The sequence below is a fragment of the Danio rerio genome, chromosome 7, assembly GCF_049306965.1.
Source record: "Danio rerio strain Tuebingen ecotype United States chromosome 7, GRCz12tu, whole genome shotgun sequence".
NCBI lineage: Eukaryota > Metazoa > Chordata > Actinopteri > Cypriniformes > Danionidae > Danio > Danio rerio.
This window is the reverse complement of record NC_133182.1, coordinates 1,687,185-1,713,446: the sequence shown is the minus strand read 5'-3', so window position 1 is coordinate 1,713,446 and position 26,262 is coordinate 1,687,185. Positions and strand designations below refer to the sequence as shown.

General features: G+C 38.9%; 2 protein-coding genes across 20 annotated transcripts in view; both read left to right on the top strand.

Annotated features, from left to right (window-relative positions):
- The window catches only part of si:cabz01076231.1, a 758,238-nt gene that overhangs the window by 147,518 nt on the left and 584,458 nt on the right, over positions 1-26,262 (top strand). The gene's annotated exons all lie outside the window — the stretch shown is intronic.
- The window catches only part of ripk3 (receptor-interacting serine-threonine kinase 3), a 42,790-nt gene that overhangs the window by 12,325 nt on the left and 4,203 nt on the right, over positions 1-26,262 (top strand). Inside the window, exons 2-11 of one of the 19 annotated variants that reach the window (XR_012382957.1) lie at positions 6,138-6,462; positions 10,454-10,605; positions 11,706-11,755; positions 12,949-13,104; positions 16,594-16,676; positions 18,456-18,516; positions 21,845-21,911; positions 23,274-23,310; positions 23,574-23,651; positions 24,137-24,262. Coding sequence is in view for 14 of the 19 variants with exons in the window: in XM_001343791.6 (XP_001343827.1) it covers positions 6,138-6,462; positions 10,454-10,605; positions 11,706-11,755; positions 12,949-13,104; positions 16,594-16,676; positions 18,456-18,516; positions 21,845-21,894; positions 23,274-23,310; positions 23,574-23,623; positions 23,714-23,732 (983 nt within the window). In the remaining 5 variants the exon portion in view is untranslated. The other 18 variants (XM_068222495.1, XM_001343791.6, XM_073907812.1 and 15 more) reach the window with 18 other exon arrangements.

Genomic DNA, 26,262 nt, shown 5'->3' with positions numbered 1-26,262 from the left:
TTTATTTAAAGATGTTGCTTATTATATCTTAAGTAAAGGAAAGTGTTCAGTGTTTCAGCACATAAGAGAAGCACGCAATAAAATATAGCCTATATTTCACTGCGCTCAGCAGCTATGCTCTAATAAAGCTCTTTATGTATTTAAAATTTCCACTTGTTTGAGGACACAGAACACATTTTGTCTTTGCAGTTTTCCCCGATGCGTCTGTAAAGTGCTGCGCAGCTGCAGACAGAAAAAAAGGTCGCCTAGTTTCTGCGTTCACTCACCCCGAAAATGCTCTGTTTGCATGATTTGATTATTTCATCGTATCCAAATAGTTTATAAATAATATTTAAAACATTCTACGGTGTTTATTTATTTATTTTAGAAAATATCTAAAATCTTTTTTTCAGAGAGGCTTTTGCAAAAATAAAAGTTGAATATAGCTTTGAAACAGTTTGATATAGTACCTAATTGTTCTAGCTAGCTTTTGTTAGTTTTATATTGGTTTATTTATTTAATGTGATTTTATTATATCTGATATTTGTAGTTCTTTAAATAATTTCAATATAGCTTAAGCTATTTAATCTAGATATGACACTATATTGTTTTGAGCCTACAAAATTGGACACGAAATTTGTAAAGTTTAATGTCTTTCTGTTGTATTCATATAGTGTATAATCTACAAAATAAATAAAAACAATAAAAAAATAAAAGAAAAAAGCCGCGCGGCATCAACAGAGCTGTGAAGGGAGCGCTCTTTTCCTCAGTCACACACACACACACACACACACACACACACACACACACACACACACACACACACACACAGGCATCTAAATGCGCACAAACACACCTATTAAACTTGATAAAACCTCTTGAAATCCTTTACTGTCTGCTGTGTCTTTAATATGGTGTACAGATTATTATGTGTTATTGAAACATCAAGAGGGATGCAGAAAAGAAGTCACTTATAAATGAAAACTACTTTATTATTTTATACAACAGAATTACATTTAAAAGAGAAACATAAGGGTGATCATACGCAGAAGACCTCAGCCTATAATTTGTTCCAGATGTTTTCTTTCTCTTATTTATTTATTTGTTTAGTTTGGCTTATGTACTCGTGTGCGATCGGAAAACTGTGCCCGCCTCTCCTTTCACTCCGCCCCGAAGCCCCGGCTGGCCCTCTTTGGTCCAAAGTATTCGGCGGGCCGAAAAAGGCCGGCCGCTGGCCCCAAGAAAGCCCCGCTTTGGCCCGATTAGGCCAGTGACAGTGGAAACGCCACTGGCCTTGGCTCGCCCTGGCTCGCTCGCTTTAGGCGCGATAGTGATAGTGGAAACGCGGCTAATGTTTCCTCCACAGTTTGTGTCTGTGGTCCTTTAAGATAATCAAAAATCATTGTTTACGTGGTAGACTCTTGATCAGAGTATTGTCTTAATCATATTAATATCAGAGTATTGGTGTACATGTAAACATACTCACTGAAAGTGCCAGATGATGTCACAAGCTGTCAGAGACAGTCCATTCCTCACCTTTAGGGTAATTCCATGAACCCACACATTTCATAAGTTTGACATGTTTCCCCCCTAACTTTTGTAAAGCATCTGCTGCATGTTGGTGTGTCAGAATCCTTGCTTGTAAAAAATGGGCATACTGTAGAATGCTTAGTTTAAGCAAATTAGATGAACGTGATCGTGCGTGTTGATGAAGGAAGTCGTTTGCCGCATGCACCGTTTTGCGTGCTTTGCCTTCTATAAGCTACAATAACAAACGCCTGACATCGCTGACATCCGTATCCCTCAATGCTGTTTAGAATGACACATTTAGAGATAGTGTGACACAACGCGTGCTTAAGTGTGCCTTTGATGCACCCCTTGATACTTCTTAAGTGCGTCACACAGCAGATGAGCCGCTCAGAGCCGCACATGATAGTTGACAGTATCACACAGCAGACGTGCACATTCACATGTTATTGAAAATGAAACTATTCAGATGGTGATGTGTGGCACGGCAGGAATATGAACAGTCATGAGTCGTGGCTGTGTGCCATGGACAGCTGCTGACCTGCGAATTCTTGCGCGTCGCCAAGCGGCGCTTCTAGTGTGCGACCTGCTTTAAGTTTTTGTAGCAGCACCAGTGGAACCTGAATTAGGCACCGAAATTCATTTGCTGATTCGGTCTGGTGCATACCGGTTACAGTAACAGGCCAGACGCCAGGATGTCATAACTGAGGGAGCATTTTAATCCCATAGGGGGGGGTGTACTAGACCTGGGGCCTCATGTACGAAGACTTGCGTGGAAATCATACTAAAACATTGCGTACGCACAAAGCTGTAAATGTGCGTACGCAGAAAAAAATACGCCGAATGCCACGCATATTCTTTTGTACATCTGAATGAACGTGAAACTGAGCGCACGTGCACGAGTGCAAAACCCCTCCCTGACTCCTCCCCCATATGAATATGCTTATGACTCTTCTTTGGCAAAACCCAACGAAAAAGCAACGGCAAAATCAAGCAAGAAGAGAAACTGAATTGAAGGTGCTGCTTTCGGAGGTAGACCGGAGGAAAACTTTTATTTGCAAGTTTGTTCTCCGGAATTAACAACAAAAGAAAAAAATAGAGTGGGGAGAGTTTAGCTGATGCGGTTAACATAGTTGGGTCTGAACATCGCACTGAGTGCATTAGAAAAGAAATGGTGAGATCTATAGGTGTAAAATTTTGTAGCATCTTTAAAATCCTAAGTGGCGCAGCTCGTTAAACCCATGGCAACATGTTTTGACACGTTCAAGCATGAACTCGGTTCGAATCCAGCGGCTGATGAACTTACTCTTTATTTCCCCCACTACATATCAGATTTTGCCTATATACTATTTATCACGAGAAAGACAAGTAGGAATCATTAATAAGTCTGTGCATCATATTTTATTTGCACATTTATTGAATGGAAATGTTTCTGATTCACGCATGCAAATTCATCTTCAGATAGTGTCTTTATAGCAATGCGCGTACAGTAGATCGCTCAGATTACATTGGAAAAACCGGCGACCGCTGCAAATTGTGCTTCAATGTTTGGATGATCAACTGTATGGTACGGAAACCTTATATACTAGACATGCGGATGAACCCGTCTCATACAGCTGAGAAGACACGTTGTAGTGTGCAATTTAACACAACTGCCTCTAGGAGTCGCCAATGGAAATAAAACAGACACGCACAAAAAATGTGCGTACGCCAGCCATGAAGCTGGCATGGAGCTGCGCACATTCCCACGTTCAGTTCATCGTTAGTAAATCCAAACGTGAGCGATTCTGAGTGTGAAACCTGGCGTACGCAAAGTTTTTGTGCGTACGCAGCGTTGATATATGAGGCCCCAGCTGATTCAGTTGTTACCTATAGTGACATTCAAAAGAGCACCGCGCTCCTTTTTTTCTTGTCAACATAAAGTGCATTGCGGTGCGCCTCACGTCTCTGGAATGAAAAAGTGCGTTCGTTGTGATTTTGCAAATGCGCATAAACAAAACAGTTGATGGAAACGCCATGATGAACGCCAAAAACTTAAGCGCCCAACTGGGTAGGATAAACTAGGGTAGGAAAAAATGCGCATAAACTGCGATGGAAAAACTTTTACCTTATATACCTGCTAGACATTGTAGAGAGCAATTTAACACAACTGCCTCTAGGAGTCGCCAATGGAAATAAAACAGACGCACACAAGAAATGTGCGTACGCCAGACTAGGGATGCTCAAAATAATCGATTAACCGTTAACCGAAAGGGTGCGTTTGTGACCGATTAATGCTATCAGTTAAACGATTAAAATTATTATTTTATATATTTTTAGTTTGACTGCATAAGGGGCCGATTGAATGCGCCTTTGCGTTAAGAGGGGGATCTTTTGCACGCGGCTCATCCCAGAGCAGCAGTTTGTGTTGTCAAGACGACTACAGAGAACTTTTAAAGAGCTTGGTTTCCGCTACATTCATTCTTCCATGGCGGGGAACAAAATGCATCCAGCCACGGCTACATTACCCATTCAAAACATTCAGTTATTGTTGTTGTTGTTGTTTTTAATAGCGGATTATAATCGCATCAAAACGTATTAAAAGCTAAGTGGATTATAACAGCGCAAACTTTTCTGTAACCGTATAGTGCTGTGCGCTTTTGTTTAATCCTTTGGCGTTACGTGCTGACGGACTGACTGACTGACAGGTGCGCGATGCGTGAGGCCAGCAAACACGCAGAAGCTTTCAGTTAGGATGAACACAGTTTCTATAGTTATACTTTATTTACAGATAAAGTATGACTCTGCATATAATCACTCTATCTTGCTGGAGTTTATAGCCGTTTCGCTTTACTTGAGGACGCATCAACACCGCTCTGAAGGTCTAATCGCTGTTTTAAGTTATCCAGAGCTGTATGAATGTACAAATCTTGAATATCACAATATTATTAAATATTACAATTACAACAACACAGACAGCAACACTTCTGCACAATCGATACCCAGCTGATTCAGTCGTTTCATAAGAGGACCGCGCTTCTTCTCTTCTTTTTTCCTTGTCAGCATAAAGGCAGTGAGGTGCGCCTCGCGTTTTTGGAATGAAAAAAGCACGTTAGCTGTGGTCGGCCACTTGTTTTACTGCAAGACATACTGAACTTGCGGGACGATAACGTATAACCCGTGCCTACAGACACATTTGCCAAAGAAGCAAAATGGAAGAAGAATATTGCTGTTTAACAGACGTGTTGATGCCAAACCAGCGCTGATGTTGACCTGGATCTGAGTCATAAACGCAACAAATAGGCTTTACCTTTTATTTTACAGCTTATAAAGCATGTATGCACATTAATGCAATAGCATATTTAAACAGCACAACTGTTTACAAAAAGTCTACATATGCGCGCGTTGTTGTTGTCTTTTCATCACGCAGCGCGTGAGAGAGAGACATATTCTTTAAAATAATGATTTCTATTAAAAATGTAAAAGGTTTTGTGATTATAATAATAACAGCGGAGCATTAAATAAAGGCATATTTTCCGTGGAGCGAGCAATTTGAAGAAGTCTGCTATTTTATTTGACGGAAGAAAAAAATATGATTGGGAAAAATCAGCCTATGCCGGTTATTAAAAATAATCAGTCAGTGTTTTCGATTTGTAATATAAATGAATTAGTTAAGTGGAAAATAATTTAGGGCAGTCCTATTTATTTTATTCATTTTATTTAGTTTATTCTGCTCTTCTGTGCTAAATACTGCAGGTGCGTGAAGATGCTCTGTTGTTATGGTTAATTCAATTCAATTCAGCTTTATTTGTATAGCGCTTTTACAATGTAGATTGTGTCAAAGCAGCTTCACATAAATGGTCATAGTAACTGGAACAGTGTGGTTCAGGTTTTAGTGTTTAAGTTCAGTTCAGTTCAGTTTAGCTCAGTTCAGTGTGATTTAATCATTACTGAGAGTTCAAACACTGAAGAGCAAATTCATCGATGCGTAGCTCTACCAATCCTGAACCATGCGAGGCAGTGGCGACAGCGGAGAGGGAAAAAAACTTCACCTGATGGGAGTGAAGAAAAAAAACCTTGAGAGAACCAGACTCAGTTGGGCACGACCATTTTAATTTCTCCGCTGGCCAAAAGTCTTGTGCAGAACTTCATTCGCCGTGGTTTTATGTTCTATTATTAATATGCTAACATATAAAAATAAATCAGTATTTTATGCAATATTTAATGTGTCGGACACAAAATAGACACGTCAATTTGTTTAATATAAAATTAATAGTAATCTGACCAGTTAACCGTTAATAACCGATTAATGAGCGGCGGTTGTCGGTTAGCAAAATTACCCGAAATGAGCATCCCTACGCCAGACATGAAGTTGGCGTGGACCTGCGCACATTCTTACGTTCATTTCATCGTTAGTAAATCCAAGCGTGAGCGTGAAATCTGACGTACACTAAGTTTTACACACTGTCCCTCTTAATCCCAACAGGGGAAACCAGCAGCAGTCAAGAATGCTTGATGATCTGCTGTCATGAATTACAATCAATACATGTGATTATAATGGAGGTCAATGTGGCAAAAACAGCACCAACATCACTGAAGGGGAGTCAAACTGATCAACACACGGGGGTAAATGCTGCTTGTTTGTTTTTCAGCTCTGCATCCTCCGCTCAGAGAGAAGCGGAGCTGATGTTTGATGCTGGAAACTCCAATGTGGTGCGTGTGTTGGGTGTGTATGAGGGCCGTTTGGGTGACCCGCAGCGGCCGCTTCAGTGTGGGCTGGTGCTGGAGTTCCTGGCGAGGGGTTCTCTGGAGGATCTGCTGCAGAGATTGGCTGCTCCTCCGCCGTGTGCTCTCGCCCTCCGCATGGCGCTGCAGGTCAGCCTGGGCATGAACTTCCTCCATCAGCTGACTCCGCCCATCCTGCACCTCGACCTTAAACCTAGCAACGTTCTGCTGAGTGACAGCCTGGATGCCAAGGTGATTTCTAAAAACGACGTTTTGTTTTGATGCTGCATTGAAATAACAACTGAAAAGATTCAACAACATGTGCAGTATATTTGAAAACTATTTTAAACGTGCTGTGAATTTCCATTTAGTTTTAGTTTATTTTATAATAATTTTTTTTTTCGTTTTTGTAGCTGACGCTAATTGGTCAGCTTGTATTTTGTTAATGTTTATTATTGTTTTTATATTTCATTATTTGAAAGTGTATTAGTTTATGTTTAATTTAGAAATTTCTGTGTTTCCGGCTGTCTTGAGTCAGAGGTCACATGATCCTCCTTGACGGATTTAACCGGCGAGAGTTTGTGTGGACAGCATAGTGAGATCTCAATGCAGGAAACCTACTACTCAGTAGGTACTGCAATTGAATTTAAACGTACTACTCGGCCATTAGAAAAGTACGTTCTACACAGTATGAATGTGAAAAGTATGAATGGAATTCGGACATACTACATCCGCCAGAAGTGCGCATCCCATGCATGCTGCGCTATCCCATAATGCCCCGCGAGAGAATTCATGAGTGGAAGTGAAGCGGCGCAACTGACACAGGTAGGTCACGTGACCATGACAAAATGGCGGATGTAGTACGTCCGAATTCCATTCATACTTTTCACATTCATACTGTACAGAACGCACTTTTCTAACGGCCGAGTAGTGCGTTTAATTTGAATTTTAATTTAATTCAAATGCAGTACCTACTGAGTAGTAGGCGCTTTCGGACGCAGCCTATGAATTCAGACATACTACTCGGCTCGAATACTGATTTTAGCGATTGCTGAATTCACATATGCAACAAACTGAGGTAACTGGGCAAATGAGACAGGTTCCGAAACAAAAGTCTCGGGCTGCGTCTGAAATTGCATACTTCTATACTATATAGTACGCAATCAGATCTGCGAGAGTTTGTATGGACAGCATAGTGAGATCTCAATGCAGGAAACCTGTTAGGGTGCTTTCACACGTTGGCTGTGTCCTAAACCATCTACAACTCAGTACTGCATTTGAATTTAAACGTACTACTCGCCCGTTAGAAAAGTACGTTCTATACAGTATGAATGTGAAACGTATGAATGGAATTCGGACGTACTACATCCGCCATTTTGTCATGGTCACATGACCTATCTGCGTCAGTTGCGTCACTTTACTTCCATTCATGAATTTTCTCGCGGGGCATCATGGGATAGCGCAGCGTGCATGTGATGCGCACTCCGGAATCTCGCCGGAAGTAGTAAGTCATCCGGGTACTTCTCGCATACTGATTTTCGAATTCGGACATACTACTCGGCTCGAGTACTGATTTTAGCGTATTAATAGTATGGAAGTATGCGGTTTCGGACGCAGCCCTAGCCCTGTCTCGTTTGCTCAGTTACCGCAGTTCGTTGCATATGTGAATTCAGCAATCGCAATCAAATCCGCGCCAAAACAATCGGTCCAAGATTGCCTGAATGAGGTGGTCTCGGCTCGATTGAAATGAACTCTGGAGCGGATCGATAGTAGTGAGAAAGCGATACGATCTGAGCCCGGCTATATCACAGTGGTTTATGGATATGTCATAGGCATACAGCTATATGAAGAGAGAATAATGAGTAGGGCGGGAGTCATTCCAGACATCCCAAGTCTCTCGGAAGTTCCGAGAGTCTCCATGCATTAAAAACTCCCAGATGCTGTAAACTAGTCATAATCTCCTTGAAATCGCGCGTCTCCCTCCCTTTTTCAGAACAAATGAATAGATTCACAGGTGTGAAAGCACACTTAAATGCTCCTGAATATTCTTCTGCTGGTTATCAGGCCAACGAGGTAAAAGAAACATTGTTTGTATATTATTCGCTTGTTTTTTGATGTCCTTTTGATTGTGTTTGTGTGAAACATTTGCTTTGTTTGTTTATCTTATTAGTTTTCACGGTGTTCGATAAAGAAAACGCATGGACATCAGTATTTGGGAAGCGTGGACTGTTTAATAATCAGCGGTAGCGAAGGTTTTAGTCAAATTTGTATCTTTTGCTTTTTATGTCAACACTATTTTTAATCTGCTGTAGATTTCAGTTTAGTTTTAGTCAATTTTATGGTTTGCATTTTCTTTGCATTTTATTTAGAAACAATTTTTTAATTTGCTGTAGTTTTTTATTTGGTTTTGGTTCATTTTTTTTTGCATTTTTATTTCATTGCTATTTTTAAATATACTGTAAATTAAAGTTTAGTTTTAGTTTGTTTTATTAAAGTTAAATATGTTATTTTGCATTTTTATTTCGATACTATTTTAAAATTTGCTTTATTTATTAAATTCAATTGTTAGTTTTAGTTACATTTCATTTTTTGCATTTTTATTTTGATGTTATTTTTTTATTTGATTAACATTTCAGTTTAGTTTAATTTACTTTACACTTTTTCAATTTTATTTCGATGCTGTTTTTAAATTTGTCGAGTGACAGTCTGGGGGTCAAGGTGAGGCCACGCCCACTTTTCCTCATCACTGCAAGATTCTTGTAGATTCTTGTAGCATTTTTAAAACTGCGTTTCGTTTCAATATTGTTTTCAAATATTCTGTACATGTTGCTGCATTCCTTTACATTTTTATATTAATACTATTTTAAAATTTCCATTTATTTTTACGTCATTTTATTATAGTTTTTGTTAGTTTTAGTTAACTTTGTATCTTTTGCTTAATATTTATTTGTTTAATAATTTTTATGTTTTTTTACATTTTATTTTTAAAGCTTTTTTTAAAGGTTTATTTAAAAAATAATATTTTTTTGACCATTTTTAATATAGCCTTTTTTGCATTTTATTTTGATAGCATTTGTAATTTTACTGTAGATTTGTGTTTATTTTTAGTTAATTTTTATCCTTTGCATTTTGATTTAGAAACTACTTTTTAAATTGACTGTAAATTTTAATTTAGTTTTAGTTTTTTTTATTTTTGCATTTTTATTTTTCTGCTATTTTTACATTTGCTGTAAATTTCAGTTTAGTTTTACTTAGTTTCATTAATGTTTTAGTTACATATTTATATTTTGCATTTACTTGCATTTTATTTTCGATAGTATTTTTAAATTTACTGTAACTTTCACTTTAGTTTTAGTTAGTTTCATTAAAGTTTATATCAAATTTTAATTCATCTTAAGTTCATTCACTTCTTCAAGAACTCTATTTTTTAATAAGCACCTCAAGTTTATTCCTTTCAGGCCTATTTCATATGGAGAAAACTGTTTAGAAATGGAGAAAACTGTTTCATATGGAGAAGCACAAAACTGTTTTCTTGACATTTAATGTTAAATGAGCCATCCTGAAATATGTTGTAAAGCCTGAGCTTGTAGCTCACCTGCTAGGCAAGGTGTTTTAGCAGACTCATAGATGACTGTGTCATCTGCATATAACTGGCTGTTAACCCCTAATCTGGAAGATCATTTAAGTACATTGGAAACAACAATGGGCCAAGAACAGACCCTTGAGGTACTCCCATATCATTAGAATGCACAGACAACTTCTGTGGAAATGGTCACAGATTTTCAAAGCAGAATATCTGACTGCAGCATTGTTTCGCAGATAAACAAATGTGTTCACTTAACATGTTTATCATATTTCTGCAAACATATTATGGTAATTTTATGATTTAGAAGAGTCAAAAACAGACATACAGCACCTTTAATGTCATGATCATATGCTGTCATGGCTGCAGTCAATAAATGTAATTATAATGGAGGTCAATGGGGCAAAAACAGACACCAACATCATGGGGAGTCAATCTGAACAGAGTGTGTTGTGGAGTTGTTGAACATTTTCCCCAAATATGTGTCAAAATAAGGTTTGCCAGCAAAAATCATCACAACAGAGAAAGATGAGGCCAAATTAAGCCTCCAAATCAGCCCAGAGGGGATGAAAACAACCCAGCAGCACACAAGGGTTACAAAGTCTCACACTCGCTTTCTTCCTCTCTTCATCCCTCCGTTACTGTGTCTCCGTCCTGCAGATCACAGATTTTGGTTTGTCCCGAGTGGCTGAAAATGTCTGTAAGTATACCGGGGTGAATGACGAGGATGAGGGAGGAACGCTGAGCTACATGCCGCCCGAAGCGCTCCAGTCCAGCAGTTACAAACCCAGCAAAGCCTTCGACGTGTACAGGTACAGAATACACAGATATGCCTTTAAAATGCTGCCTTGAAGGTGATTCTAATGCAGATCATCCCTTCATTCATTTTCCTTCGGCTTAGTCCTTGATTTATTAGGGGTCGCAACTGCGGAATGAACCACCAACTATTCCAGCATATGTTTTACACTGTGGATGTCCTTCCAGCTGCAACCCAGTACTGGGAAACACCCATACACACTCATTCTCTCACACACACACACACACACACACACACACACACACACACACTCGTACACTGCGGCCAATTTAGTTGATCAATTCCCCTATAGCGCATGTGTTTGGACTGTGGGGGAAACCGGAGCAACCAGAGGAAACCCACACCAACATGGGGAGAACATGCAAACTCCACACAGAAATGCCAAGTGGCCCACCTGGGAGTCAAACCAACAACCTTCTTGCTGTGAGGCAACGGTGCTAACCACTGTACCACCCCAATGCAAATCAAGAGTGCATTAATTTAGCAAAAAACACTGTCAAATAATCAAGCATTGTTGTCTATATATTGCTTTATATTTGTGTGGAAAGCTTAAAAGATCAGCGGTTATTTATTAATTATTATAATAAATGATAAATTATAATTTTCTAATACAATAAATGTATTAATAATAATAATTTCAGATTATTATCAATATTCAAAACAGTTGTGCTGCTTCATTTTTTTATGTCAAAGTTTAGGTCAATTTCATGAGTTCTCAATGAATGAAAATAATAATGAATTTTTTTTTATTAAAAATGAACTGTATTTGTATTTTTAAGATCTCAACTTGACGGGCAGGGAGAGTTTCTGTTTGACTCCAGTTACAACACAGAACATAAAGTGGTTTAAAAAAAAAGTTTCATGTCGGGGCCAATGGCATAGTGGAAAGTGCACCAACACATGCACTCTTGTGTTCACGGTGACCTAAGTTTGATTCCTGCCTCGAGGTCCTAAGCCGATCGTTCCCCTCTTTGTGCTCCCCACACTTTCCTGTCAATTCTCTACTGTTCTGTCCAATAAAGGTAAAAAAAAATGTTTCATAAAAAGTTGTGAATATTAATGTTGTTTTTAATGTTTAATGTTTTTGATCTTCAGTTACGGGATCCTGTTGTGGTCCATTATCACTGGGAAGGAGCCGTACAGCGGTGAGAGTTATTAAACTACACATTTATTCCCATCAATTCCATATTCACTAATTCTATTTACATTGCACTTCTGCTGAAAGCTGGTTTCTGATTGGCTGATGATCACTCTAAGCTGTTTGGTTATTGTCAGATAAAGGCACAGCTAAAGTAGTTCCGGCAGGTTTACAGTGCATTACAGCTCCATTATTATGCTTGAGCTCTCAATAGGCTGTGTAGCGCTATCATTGTGATTTAAATGGTTTACAAGCATTCAATTAGTCGACTAATTGCTTAATATGAATGGCTGTTAATTGACATGGAAAACATTTAGTTTTGGCAGCCCTGTAGATCCAATAAAAATACTGTGGTAATTTATAGTAAATTCTGTAGTTTTTCTGAACGGTACTATCGTAGAGTACATGAATCAGTTTGTTGCAGCTATTCTTTAGTCGCTATGGTAACACAACAACTGCAGTGATTGATCGGTTGTGGTGATTCTACAGTTGCTAGGGTAACAAAAACTACAGTAATCAATATGTTGTGGTGATTCTACAGTTGCTATGGTAACACAAGAACTACAGTAATTGATCTGTTGTGGTGATTCTGAAATTGCTATAGTAACACAACTACAGTAATTAATCTGTTGTGGTGATTCTATAGTTGCTATGGTAACAACAACTACAGTAATTAATCTGTTGTGGTGATTCTACAGTTGTTATGGTAACTCTACAGTAATTGATCTGTTGTGGTGATTCTATAGTTGCTATGGTAACAACAACTACAGTAATTGATCTGTTGTGATTCTACAGTTGCTATGGTAACACAACTACAGTAATTGATCTGTTGTGGTGATTCTACAGTTGCTATGGTAACACAACTACAGTAATTGATCTGTTGTGATTCTATAGTTGCTATGGTAACACAACAACTAGAGTAATTGATCTGTTGTGGTGATTCTACAGTTGCTATGGTAACACAATAACTACAGTAATTGATCTGTTGTGATTCCATAGTTGCTATGGTAACACAACAATTAGAGTAATTGATGTTGTGGTGATTCTACAGTTGCTATGGTAACACAACAACTATAATAAAATTAAAGTGTACTACAGTATTTCAGTTGGTTATGGTTAATACTACAGTATGCTTGAACATTCATTAACACAGTTGTACATGTGTAAATATACAGTATGATACATTATACACTGTTGCAGGTGTTCAGTCCAGTCTGGTGCGCTTTCGGATCCCTCTAGGAGACCGCCCTGATCTGGCATCAGTGGACTGCAGCGAGACCGAAGGACTGGATGAGCTGCTGAAGCTGATGATGCAGTGCTGGGATCAGGAGCCCCACAGGAGACCCTCTTTCCTAGGTGAAACCAGAGCACATCAACCACCTGTAGAAACGCTCCTCTCTCCATGTGCACCACACACTTTTCTCAAACCCCATCTTATAAGGACTCAATAAGGCAGGGGTATCAAACTCAGATCCTGGAGGGTGGCAGCCCTGCACAGTTTAGTGCCAACCCTGCATCGACACACTCACCTGTAGGATTCAAACAAGCCTGACAGACCCCATTAGTTTGATCAGGTGTGTTCAGTTAGGGTTGGAACTAAACTGTGCAGTGCTGCGGCCCCCTAGGAGCTGACTTTGACACCTGTGCTATAAGGAAAGCATTGTTTACTCATGAATGTACCACAAAACAAATTGCACTACTTAATTTTCTACTATAAAGGTCCTATGAAATCAAAATAAAGCTTTTTAGATATTACTATCTGTATGTTAGTGGATGTCTATAATCTAGTGTGCTCCAAAACAGTGACAACATTCTGATATAAACATGTAAAGCTTGCAGTTGGTCTCTTCCACCTAAATTGATCTAGAATTTTTTGTTGTCGCCTCATACGCCTCAATCTTGACCAATCATATGCTCTCTAGTATCTGACATGCCCCACCCTCTTCTACTCATTGGCTGTTCATTTGATGTACTTGAGCTTGACCACTCTCATTGGCAGAGCTGTGAGAAAAACGACATGTTATTAGCTGCTTTTTAAAAAGGGGGAGGAGCTACATTATGTCCCGCCCACTCTTCATGTTTCAGTTGAGATTGTCTCAAACATCTAATAAAAATGCACATTTCAAAGCACTTCACAGGAGCTTTAAATGCCTCTTTGCACAATATTCTGCATTTGCTTTTCATAAAAAGTACTTGTATAGTAAGAAGTCTAATGCTGCGTTCACACCAGACGCGGAACGCGCGTTAATCGCGAGTGATTTACATGTTAAGTCAATGCAAACGCGCGAATAGACATCCTGCGGCGTGATACACGCAAATGGCGTTGAGCGATTGACGCGAAATGCGCGAATGGCGCGGTGTGAAAAGCGCGATACACGCGAGGCGAATTGAGCGTTTGTGCGCACAAACGCTCAGTTCGCCTTGCGCGTATCACGCTATTCGCACCGCGCAATCTCTCGAGTTCGAAAATCTGAACTTCAGCGGACATTCTCACCGCGTTAACCAATCAGGAGCTTGCTCTTGTGGGGGCATGATTGTGACGTAGAACCTGTTGATGGTGTCCCGGGGCAAATCCTCCAGGCGACACCGACAACAGTTCATCAAACTGGGCTGGGCTCAGTCAGAAGCACCGCTGAAAGCCTCCATAATCCAGGTTCAGTTTCTGGAGGAGTTTATGAGCTCACAGAGCTGCTGCACCTCTGAAAGGATGCAGTGGACTCATACAGGACCCTAAACGTATCGACGCTGTTTTTCAGTCTCCATAAAGCACATAAACACTGTTATTTTCTTAATAAAAGCCATGTTAGCCATTTAGCGATGAAGCTAGAGTCACCGGGCAGACAGAAGCCCCGCCCATCACGCGAATACGCGTCTGTTCTGAAGTGAATTTGACACACGATTGAAGCGGATTTGACGGGCGAATGAAGCGAGTAACCTAAAATGTTCACTCAGCAATTTACGCACGAATAGCGCGATTTATCCGCGCGTTCCGCGTCTGGTGTGAACACAGCATTAGGTAATGTGTGTCGTTAAGTAGTTAGTTAGTAATTATTATGTTTAGTTATGCATAGTTTTAAAATAGCTCTAATGGTTAGTTTTTCGTGTATACAGTTGGAAGCAGACGTTTACAGACACTCTAAAAAAGGGACATATCAAAAAGCTGCTATTATTGTATTGGAAAAATGTTAATCCTCCAACTGCCAAACTATGGCTTGAAGAATTGATATCTACTCTGCACCTGGAACGAACCAGATTTATTTTAAAAGGCAATATTGGACAATTTCAGAAAATTTGGGGCCCTTTCTTTTATTACTTCATGGGGAATTCTTCCCCCAAAAGCAATGTATTGTACCTAAAGGTTGTTTTGATTATCACTGTAGTGTATACTTACAGGCTGGGCTTGGGGTGTTTGGGTATTTTTTGTTTGTTTGTTTGTTTGTTTGTTTTGTTTTTGTAAATGTATGCATATCAGAAAACTAATCCTGTGATTATTGTAAGTTTATTCAACGACCAAATAAAAAACTTATTTGACAAAAAAAAGGGACATATCCATTTTTGATAAATGTCTGCTGGTAAACGATACTAAACGTTCACTATTTTAGATCCGTTAGGATTACCTGCATGATTTACATTTGCTAAATGCCAGAATAATCAGATCATTTTTTTGTTTGAGAATTACTCGACAGTCAAAAGTTTACACACATTTCCTTGGTATTTTTTTAGCTTTGCTTTTAAACTGTATAACTTTGATCAAGTGTTTTGCGTCTCCTCCCACAAGCTTCTCACAATAGCTTGCAGGAGTTTTGGCCCATTCCTCCTGACAGAATTGCTGTAACTGAGTCAGTCTTTCTCGCACAAGCTTCTTTAACTCTGCCCACAAATGTTCTATAGGATTGAGATCAGGGCTTTGTGATGGCCACTCCAACACATTCACTCTGTTCTCCTTAAAGCACATGTGAACTAATTTGGCAGTATGCTTAGGGTCATGGTCTGTTTAGAAGAGCCATTTGTGGCCCAGTTGTAATGTCCTGGCTGATGTGTTGAGATGTTGAGATCTTCAGTATTTCTCCATCATGTTCTGTCTTCATGATGCCATCTATGCTGTGAAGTGGACCAGTCCCTCCTGCAGCAAAACAGCCCCACAACATGATGCTGCCGCCCCCATACTGCACAGTTGGGATGGTGTTCTAGGCTTGTGCGCTTTCCCCTTTGTCCTCCAGATGTAAAACTGCTCATTATGGCCAAACAGTTCAATCTCAGCTCCATCAGAGCACAGGACATGTCTCCACACATGAGTCTTACTCCCAGTGTCATTCAGCTAATGGTAATCTGGCTTTGTTGTTGATTCTGGCTTGTTGATTCTCCATGTTGTCACACAGGGAAGCAGTGTGTTTGAGCTTTTCCTATTCTACAGTTGTGCCTCACATTCACTCAAATGTTGTCAATCAGCCAATCAGAAACTTCCAAAACCCTGACATCATCATCTGAGCTTTTCCAGAGGCAGAATAATCTGATTGTGTGTAAACTTGACTTTCAAGAAGAGTTAGAACAATTTCTCATTAATCTCTCTCTCATTATTCTGCTATTAAGCAGACCAGACACACATCTGACCATCCTAACTTACCTAAAAGAGAAACAGTTTAGTCACATTAACATCTGACTTTTTTTAATGGTGATGTGCCTTTTTATACAATGTATGAATACTTCTGCTTTCAACTGTATTCATGATTATGTTTATTTAAGTAGCTTCGCTCCACACATGCATTGCAGTAATAATAAAGCTTAACTTGTCCTAAAGACCAGCATGTTTGGTGTGCATCTGAGCGTCTGCTCTTGTGTTTTCAGACTGTGTTCACGCCATCACTGCGATCTACACGATGCACGCGCGCAGACTGAATGATGACGTTCATGACGTTCTGGAGCAGCTGGTACATTCTTAGCATCATCCTTCATGACAAAAATGACATTTTCGGGTGAACTAACCCTTTAATGAAATAAGGCACGACAAGTTTGTTTATAAGGCACTTTTTATGGTGGTTCGAAGTGCTTTACATGTACAAGAATCAAAGATACAAAAAGGATAAGAAATAAAAATAACAAAGAATGCATGTGATTAAAGGGCCATGAAACCCCCTCGTTTCAGCAGGGTGTTTTCACACCTCTACTTTGGAGAAAGTCAGAAAAGTGGGCGTGTCCAGCTCTGTTTAGGGGGGAGTGTCGGAGGAACTAAAGTGGGATGGTGTGGGAGTGTCTATTTGGGCACGCGCGAGTTTCAGAGTCAAAATACACACACACACACACACACACACACACACACACACACACACACACACACACACACACACACACACACACACACACACACGGGAGAAAGTGATGGTGTTTACATGGACATCTGTAGTGGAATTATTTGCCAAATTATTAAATGTTGGACTTTAACTGCAGTTTGGCTCTTTCATTCAGGGAATTCATTCATGTCCCTCGCGACAAACGAGATATTTGATTCGAGGAACTGCTCTAAGCGTGTATTTTTCATGCAATGTTTGATACCGCACGGCGAATGAGTGAAAAAAACCCTCCGCATTTCCCAGAAACTTAGATGCACACGGCAGGTAGCGTCAGAAAGCCGCGTGTGTTATTCCGGTCACAAAATGCGGTGAAAATCCTACACGAGGTTAAAGTTTGGTTGTGGTGCTAACATGTTTACACTCGGTGCAATAGTTAACTTAGTTCGATACGAACAAACTGAATAAACAAAGAGCACTGGTCGCTCACTTACCAAATCTGTAGAGACAGAACAATCACCAGCAACTAGAGCCGCGTCTTTATTAAGAGGAGACGACAAGCGAATCCGGATCTCAGCGTTTGCAGATGAGAACAGCTCTCAGGTAAACAATAATCCTCCTTAGACACGTAAGTTATTGTTGTCGAGCGTCGCGTACACTGTTAATCCACACGTGATCCAGATAAGCTCTCACAGAGAGAAAATGAAAACAAAACTTCACTGCAGCAAACTATAAAAGCAACACTTCACGCTTGTTTTGCCAACACAACGTGGCGTCTCTGTCAGTGTAAACACTGTGACAGTAATGAATATTAATGAAGTTGCACAATAGAGCGTGCTGATTGGTTTGAACCAAGCTTTACTCATGCATTAATGCAGCACACTGTAAGACGTAATAAGACTCACTCTGGCACAGACGTCCAGTCTGCACGCTGGAATACACGCTATTATGTCATGACCGTGACGCAGCTTCAAAAATTAGTTTCCAACCGGAAGTACGAATTTGCTTAAAATAACGCAAAAACAAGCAATTTACACTTTTTAGTGAAATATAAGTGTCCTAATAGTGTTTTTAGCAGTGTGGGACACACATATACGACATGATATATGTCAACAGCTCAACACATGTGTTCTGGTGTTTCGTGACCCTTTAAAAGCAGATTAATATGTGTTAAAACAGGCTTCAATGAAATGAAAACCCATTGAAATTAATTAATGTTTTGATTTAGTAGCAGTGCTTTGTGCAATGAGTTACAAACATGCACACACACACACACACACACACACACACACACACACACACACATACGGTGCATCCAGAAAGTCATCATAGCACTTTACTTTTCCAAATTGGATTAAATTGATTGATGTCCTCAACATTGTTTATTCTCTATTCATGTTTTGCTGTGTGTCTTCTCATTAGCAGGATGATGAAATCTGCTCCAGTCTGAGATCAGTCCAGATCAGCCGAAAACCACACAGAGGTTTGTTCAAGACAAGATTCATTTCTGCTGTTTAACTCTTGTAGCACTAAGCATCATAGGAATCTTGTCCTTTAGCCTTGTGTGCTGTTCAGATTGACTCCCCTTTGGTGATGTTGGTGCTGTTTTTGCCCCATTGACCTCCACTATAATCACATGTATTGATTGTAAAGCCATGACAGCAGATAATCAGGCATTCTTGACTGCTGCTGGTTTAATCTATTGCGATTAAGAGGTGAAATGGGTCATTAATATATATATATATATATATATATATATATATATATATATATATATTTTTTTTTTACTTTTTAACCACTTAAACTCTGCGGACCCGGTACCGGGTCTGTGACGTCATCGACTTTCGCTTTCAGATTTAAAGGGCTAGCATTGCACCAGACCCCCGTAAGTGGGGTCGTTTGAAAGTGTAGAATCTATATTTTATGCACATATGCATCACTTTGGTTTTTATTCTACTGTATGAAAGTTATTTACACTTAAATACACAATATTTTGGAACCGGAGCTGGTTATTTTACATTGGTTCATTTTCATAATTTTCATATGACACATGTACAAGTTATAGCTCAAATGAAAGCTCTTGCCGGTGCTCATACGGTTCTAGCGTTCTTTTTACTGAATTATATTCATATTTCAAACAGTTGTCGAATGAATCACGATGTTTCCATGGCGCAGAAATGTAAACAATACATTTATGATCAATAAGCAGCCCCAGATAGCACAGACAGCTGTCATCTCTTACCTTATGCTGTGCGCTTCAGGGCCATTCTCCTCTGTTTTTGAGCTGATGTGCATAAGTAATCCTTTTATATGTCTGACGTGGTCCAAACACAGTGAATTATGTTTGATCAAACAAAAGAATAGTGAAATATGAAAACAATGATCAGTCTCTGTGGCTTGTACAGCACCTCTCATCAGTTGGAATGCAATAACTTTTGCATAGATTATGGTGGAGACCTTTTTCTATTTTCCTATGATTACAGACATGTGCAGGAATCTCCAAAATTAATTACAGCACGCTAGACCACACACAACCTAAAAGGCACACTTTCAAATTTGAGTTAATAAAAAAAATATATACAAAAAGCGCCTCTTTATTTAGGTGTTTATTATAATACAGACAACATATACAGATATTTTAAACACTTTCAATAGTGTTTTATGAAAATTAAAAGGGTTTTCTTTAAAATGATACCAAATTTTTGCATTTACACCTCTGCATGTGGATTTGGGAAGCTTTTAAATATAGGTGTGTTTTGAGAATAAACCAATTAGAGTCTCATCTCCCATTCCCTTTAAGACCCAGCTGCGTCGCACCATAAGCGCATTCGCTATTTACAGGACGCAAAGTAAGTCTAAGTGGAAAAACTGAGCATTTCACAAACAAACAGTGAACAGTTTTTTAACAGAACACAGTTAAACAGAGCATCTACTGCATGAGAATGAGAGATAATGGATCTACTTTCACTTTCGCTCTTGGATAGCGAAACCTTTACACACAGACATCAATTAGCCTATAAATAATTAATTTTGTTTGTTAAGCGCAAATATTCGTTTCAAAACTATTTCTAAATTCAGTTCTAATTTCCAGCAAACGAATAAATGAACAATAATAATGACCAAGTGTGCTCAAAAACCTGAGTTATATCCTAAAACACATGCTGTGCCCCATATGGTCTAAAACCTGACAGGTGGACAAATCTAAGCTTGTTTTTAATAAAACAAATATAAATATGGATATAATAAATAACACTGCTAATAATAATAACATTATACAAAAGCTAATTGTTATGAATGAACTGAAAAAGCCTCCCGAGATGAAGAAGACATAAAAGCAGTGATTTTTCATATTTATGTAGGCTAGAAAATAATATGTTTTGTAATATTTTAATCCTTTATATTTATATTCTATATCTATTCTTATTATATCCTATATATATCCTTAATATTTACATGTTTTCATATGTAAAGATATTTGCCTGTTGCTCTCTTGTGTGTATTAAGCAGTGTGTAAGCGAGGTGCAACTCTGCGCTGGAGTTTAGACCGGGTTAGTTTTGGTCTAATGAAAAATCTATTATAGATACTCAAAATAGCAACGCGCCAGCGGTCCGCCTCAGAACACCTTCCTTTTTAGAGCAGAACGCCTATGGGCACACATATGAGCGCTAATGCATTTGCTATTAAACAGCGTAGCGCAACGCCTCAAAACCACTCTTGCGCCAAGCTGAAACTACCAAACAAGTATTGCGCCATGCCTTGCGCCACACTGCGCCAGGTGTATGATAGGGCCCCTAAAGTCTTTATTTGTTTTCCTATACAGCTTTTCTTCAACAAACTTGCTTTAAAACATTGATGTTTAAATACTTGATAAAGTCCATACCAAAACAACAGGATTCCATCATCTATATTGCAAGCCACTCTGTTGTACGGTCAAAACTGTGTGCTTCCTACCAACGCATTTCCTTCCTCAATGCAGGGATGCCACAGTTATACAGTATCGCACTGCATCTCTTGGCCAAATGCCATTTTACAATGTAAAACACCAACAGATCATCATTAAGTGAAGTTTATTTATAAACAAATCTCGAGAGGATCACGTGCTTATGATTGTTCACAGCTGTTCCAACTTTAGCTAATGACTGATTATCCTATCAGACGATCCTTAACTCACTATAAATAACCAGACTTTTCTCATCTCAATATCTTCGTCTTGAAGAAACCCCCCCACCCCCCCACCCAACCTTACTTTCCCTCCTTTCAAACGGGCGTCACGGCGGCCAGCGATTAGCGCTGTTTCCTCACAGCAAGAATGCCCCTGGTTTAATTCCTTTCCAAACCAGACGGCATTTCTGTGCAGAGTTTGCTCGTTCTCCCCGTGGTCGCGTGGGTTTTCCCCGGGTCCTCCGGTTTCCTCCCACAGTTCAAAAACAAGCACTCTAAACAATTAATCCAAATACTTTAGGTAAACTCTGAGTACACCTTTCAGCATCCATATCTGACACTTAGCTACAACAAGCAAGAAGGGGAGTCATCGAGATCTACCTGAGCTCAAACTCCCCTCTCGCCTTGCAACGGGAGGGAGCCCAGGGCTCGAGGATCTTATAAGCTCAGGGCTCTCTCCCGGGACAGCACGCCAAACTAGCTTTACTATCAATCATCAGCTAAGTGTGAACTCTTGAAACTGCTTTTAGGGTATATTTTAGGTCGTCAGATGGTTTTATTTCACACCACATTCAACTATGATTAAAATCCTGCAGAAAGTAAATCACACACAGGCGTGTATTAATAAAGCCGTTTGTGTGTTTTCTAGAAGTGGATCCTCAGGATTTGTCCTGCGTCACAGGACCTGCTCCTCAGCAGGTATCTACTTTATAAATGTATGCATTTGCTTCTTGTGGTGTTAAATTTCCATATTTCTTTTAATAAACGAAACGCATTTTTAATCATCGTAATAAGTGTTACAAGCTGGACGTGGTTACTGGTCACTAAAGGTAAACAAAACAATATATAAACAGACTTTAGACAAAAAAAGAAGTCTAATTTAGATGCAATAAACCTATTGAATTAATGTAGAACTGCATGATTGTCTTATTATACACTCAACGGCCACTTTATTAGGTACACCTTACTAGAGCCCCTTTTGCCTTCAGATCTGCCTTAATCCTTAATGTCAGAGATTCAACAAGCTACTGGAAATATTCCTCAGAGATTTTGCTCCGTATTGTCATGATAGCATCACACAGTTGCTGCAGATTTGTCAGCTGCACATCCATGATGCCAATCTCCCGTTCCACCACATCCCAAAGCTGCTCTATTGGATTGAGCTCTGGTGACTGTGGAGGCCATTTGAGTACAGTGAACTCATCGTCATGTTCAAGAAACCAGTCTGAGATGATTGAGCTTTATGACATGCTGCGTTATCCTGCTGGAAGTAGCCATCAGAAGATGGAGACACTGTGCTCATAAAGGGATGGACATGGTCAGCAGCAATACTCAGGTAGGCTGTGGCGTTGATGCTCAATTGGTACTAATGGACCCAAAGAAAATCTCCCCACACCATTACACCACCACCACCAGCCTGAACCGCTGACACAAGGCAGGATGATCCATGCTTTCATGTTAAATTGTGAGCCGAGCATCCGAATGTGGCAGCAGAAATGGAGACTCATCAGAGCAGGCAACGTTTCTCCAATCTTCTATTGTCCAGTGGAACCAGTCTGGCCATTCTCCTCTGACCTCTGGCCTAATCAACGTGGCATTTGCACCCACAGAACTGCCGCTCACTGGATATTTCCTCTTATTCAGAGCAGTCTAGAGATGGATGATCCCAGTAGATCAGCAGTTTCAGAAATACTCAGCGCAGCCCGTCTGGCAGCAACAACCATGCCACGTCCAAAGTCACTTAAATCCCCTTTCTTCCCCATTCTGATGCTCGCTTTGAACTGCAGCAGATCGTCTTAACCATGTCGACATGCCTAAATGCAGTGAGCTGCTGCCATGTGATTGGCTGATTAGAATATGCGTTAACGAGCAGTTGGACAGGTGTACCTAATAAAGTGGCCGGTGAGTGTTCTGTATATGAATAGGTTTATAATAGATATTTCTCATGTGATTTATGTTTATTTGATTGTGTCTTATAAATTATTTGTGTTGTTGTATGTTTAACAAGGCAAAACAAACATGCAACTGATCTAACGAATGTGAAATTATTCATATTTCTTTGATTTTTGATCTTGTAGGAAACCGCTGCCGCTTACACAGAGACCGTACAGAAAGGTAAACTGAAATGCTTTGCGTATGTCAGTAGGTGATGATGAATTTGTGACATGTTGCTTTTGCTCCTACATTGTATTAGTTATTTAGAAAATAATAATAATATTATTGCTAATAATATTGAGCTTAAAATGGGATTAAAAAATTCTTCCTCCAGAATGTTATGGATTTACAGTGAACATGTTCTTGGTCTCTTAAACAGCACTGGGGAATATTTAAAGAGACAGTAATGTTTATCTGAATGCATTTGTTGTTGCTGTTGACAGAATGCAGTCCTCGTGCAGCTCCACCGGTGGGAGCTATCAGGAAAACACAGGTCTGAAATAACAAATAAACCTACAGAGGTATTCATATGATGTTTCTGAGTGTCTAACTCTCGCTCTGCTCTGTGTTTCCGCTTCTGCAGCGTCAGACGTCCAATCCAGGTCAGTGTTGTTTACATCAGACACCATTCACAGATCTTACAAGCAGATCTGTTCAGTGTGCATGAACTTTTTTGGAAAATTTAGATTTTATTAATATCGGTTTCTTTAAAAACCTTCAGTACAACATACAGCAATAAACTATACATATATATATATATATATATATATATATATATATATATATATATATATATATATATATATATATATATATATATATATATTTTACAAGCCTCAGACAGTGAAGTATGAGAGGCAGTAACTGTAAGAAAGATGCAAGACACACAGATTAGGATCTGCTGTGTTCTGGCGCTTTCTTTAATAGCTTTCCCTTCTTTTTTTTTCAAAATAAACAGCAAGTGCAAAACGTTTTGTCAATAACTATTAACAGTATTCCTTCACAGGTTATGCTTTCTGGACATTTCACATAACAGTATTACAATTTTTCATCCATGAAGTCAATAAACGTAATACCTTAACATTTTCTCTTTATACATTTTAAAGCAGCAATAAACATCTGTACACAATCCAACACATTCTGTGTCTTACCACCACCATATGCCTTCATTTCACACATACATTTATCTTAATGATACACTTATATATTTTAGACATGGTGAGGAGTTGTACAAAGAAAAATCAGCATGTCAGAGATGTATGGATGCAGTCCTCCAAGCTCATGATGGAGTCAGACACAATATTCATTCTGTCTCCACTGCAGCAGGACTTTATATTCTATACTGGACATTATTTCTGTTCAGTGATGAGACTTTAGTCTGAGCAGAGTCAGACCACACTGTCCTCATCAAGACATGATCATGAGCTCAAATCAGCAAAATCCAGAGGCCTTCACCTTTCATAGAGACACTTCTGACACCAAATCATCCACTAGAAGTCCAGATATTATTTAATGTTCCTAAAACTTGGATAGGCGACACGACTTTTGTCAGGTAGTGTACAAATAATATATATCATAGTCATACTTTTGAATTATCATTTAATTTTGACTTCTTAAAATTATAATTTACAATTTATTTTTAGTTTTTATTGCTTAATTTCAACATTTTAAGTCTAGATCCATTTTCTAAAGTCAATCTTTACTATTTATTTCATAAATTTACCCTTTTTAGTCAGAAGTTGGTCATAATTGTGTCTTTTTTATCTTGTAATTTTGTATTTAAGTCGGATTCTTTACTTTTCATCTCAATTTGCACTTCATCATATCCATGATATTCAATTTCATAATATTTAAGTTTCATTTTTTAAAGTCAAATCAACTTTATAACTTTTTATAGTCATAGTTTTGACATTTTTGATCTCATAATTCTGACATTTCATTTTAATTTAAACAAATGAAGTTGAACATTACTAAATTGACTTTGTTTGATTAAATTCAGCTCATTTACATTGTTTGCAACCACTCACCCTTAAGAAATGGCGTAAATCCAGTGCAGTGCTTTTTCAGTGTGCATGAAACAAAAAATAATGACGTTTTGAACTTTTGTTTAAGGTTAAACAATGCAAATCATGCTAAATCCACTAAAAGACAGAAAATATTACTTTACAAACTGTGTTGGACAAATGTTAGGACACTGTACAAACTGTGAACAAAAAATGATTGCAATAATTTCCTAATCTCATCAACTTATATTTATTTACTATAGAGAATAGATAACATATCACATGTTGAAAGTGAGAAACTTTTAATTTCAGGCCAAATGTTGGCTCATTTTGGATTTCAAGACAGCTGAACTTTCCAAAAAGGTTGGGACAGGTCGCAATGACCGGCTAGCAAAGTCAGATGTACATATTAGGAACACCTGGAGGACCAAATTTCCACTTATTAAGTCAATTTGGCATCATGATTGTGTATAAACAGAGCCTCTCAGAGTGGCAATAGCTGCGTCCCAAATCGCTTGTGCACTATTCTACGCCATTTTGTAGTATAAATAGTGTAAGTAGTGTGTTCTCACTGAAAACTCTAAGAATAATAAGTGCACTTTAATTACCCGGATGATGCACTCATTCAGTCGGTATAATGAGGTGTGTAATGATGGACACTTCACGCACTCAACAACCGCAGGTTTGCTTACGTAGCGGAAGGGGCGGAGCTATCGGACGCACATGTTGGATAACTTTATTTATTTCGGATGGTGAAAGCAAAATTCCCCTACGAGAGTGATTATAGCGCCTCCCGATGGTGAATGCGGTTATACTCACGGCAGGTATTATTAGATAACTTGGTCATTTATTTCACTGATTTGGCGACCGTCAAACGTCATCAGGGAAACGGTTTGAATTTCCGCTTAGTAAAAAAACATTTGTGTGCTATTTGGGACGACACTACATACATATACTATCCTGTTGAGTGTGTAAGTGCATAATTAGACAGTGCATGAGTGCATAGTGTATAGTGTGCCATTTGGGATGCAGCTAGTGTCTCTTAGAGGTCGAGATGGGCAGAGGATCACCAATATCCCCAATTCTGCGCCAAAAATAGTGAAGCAATATCAGAAAGGAGTTTCTCAGC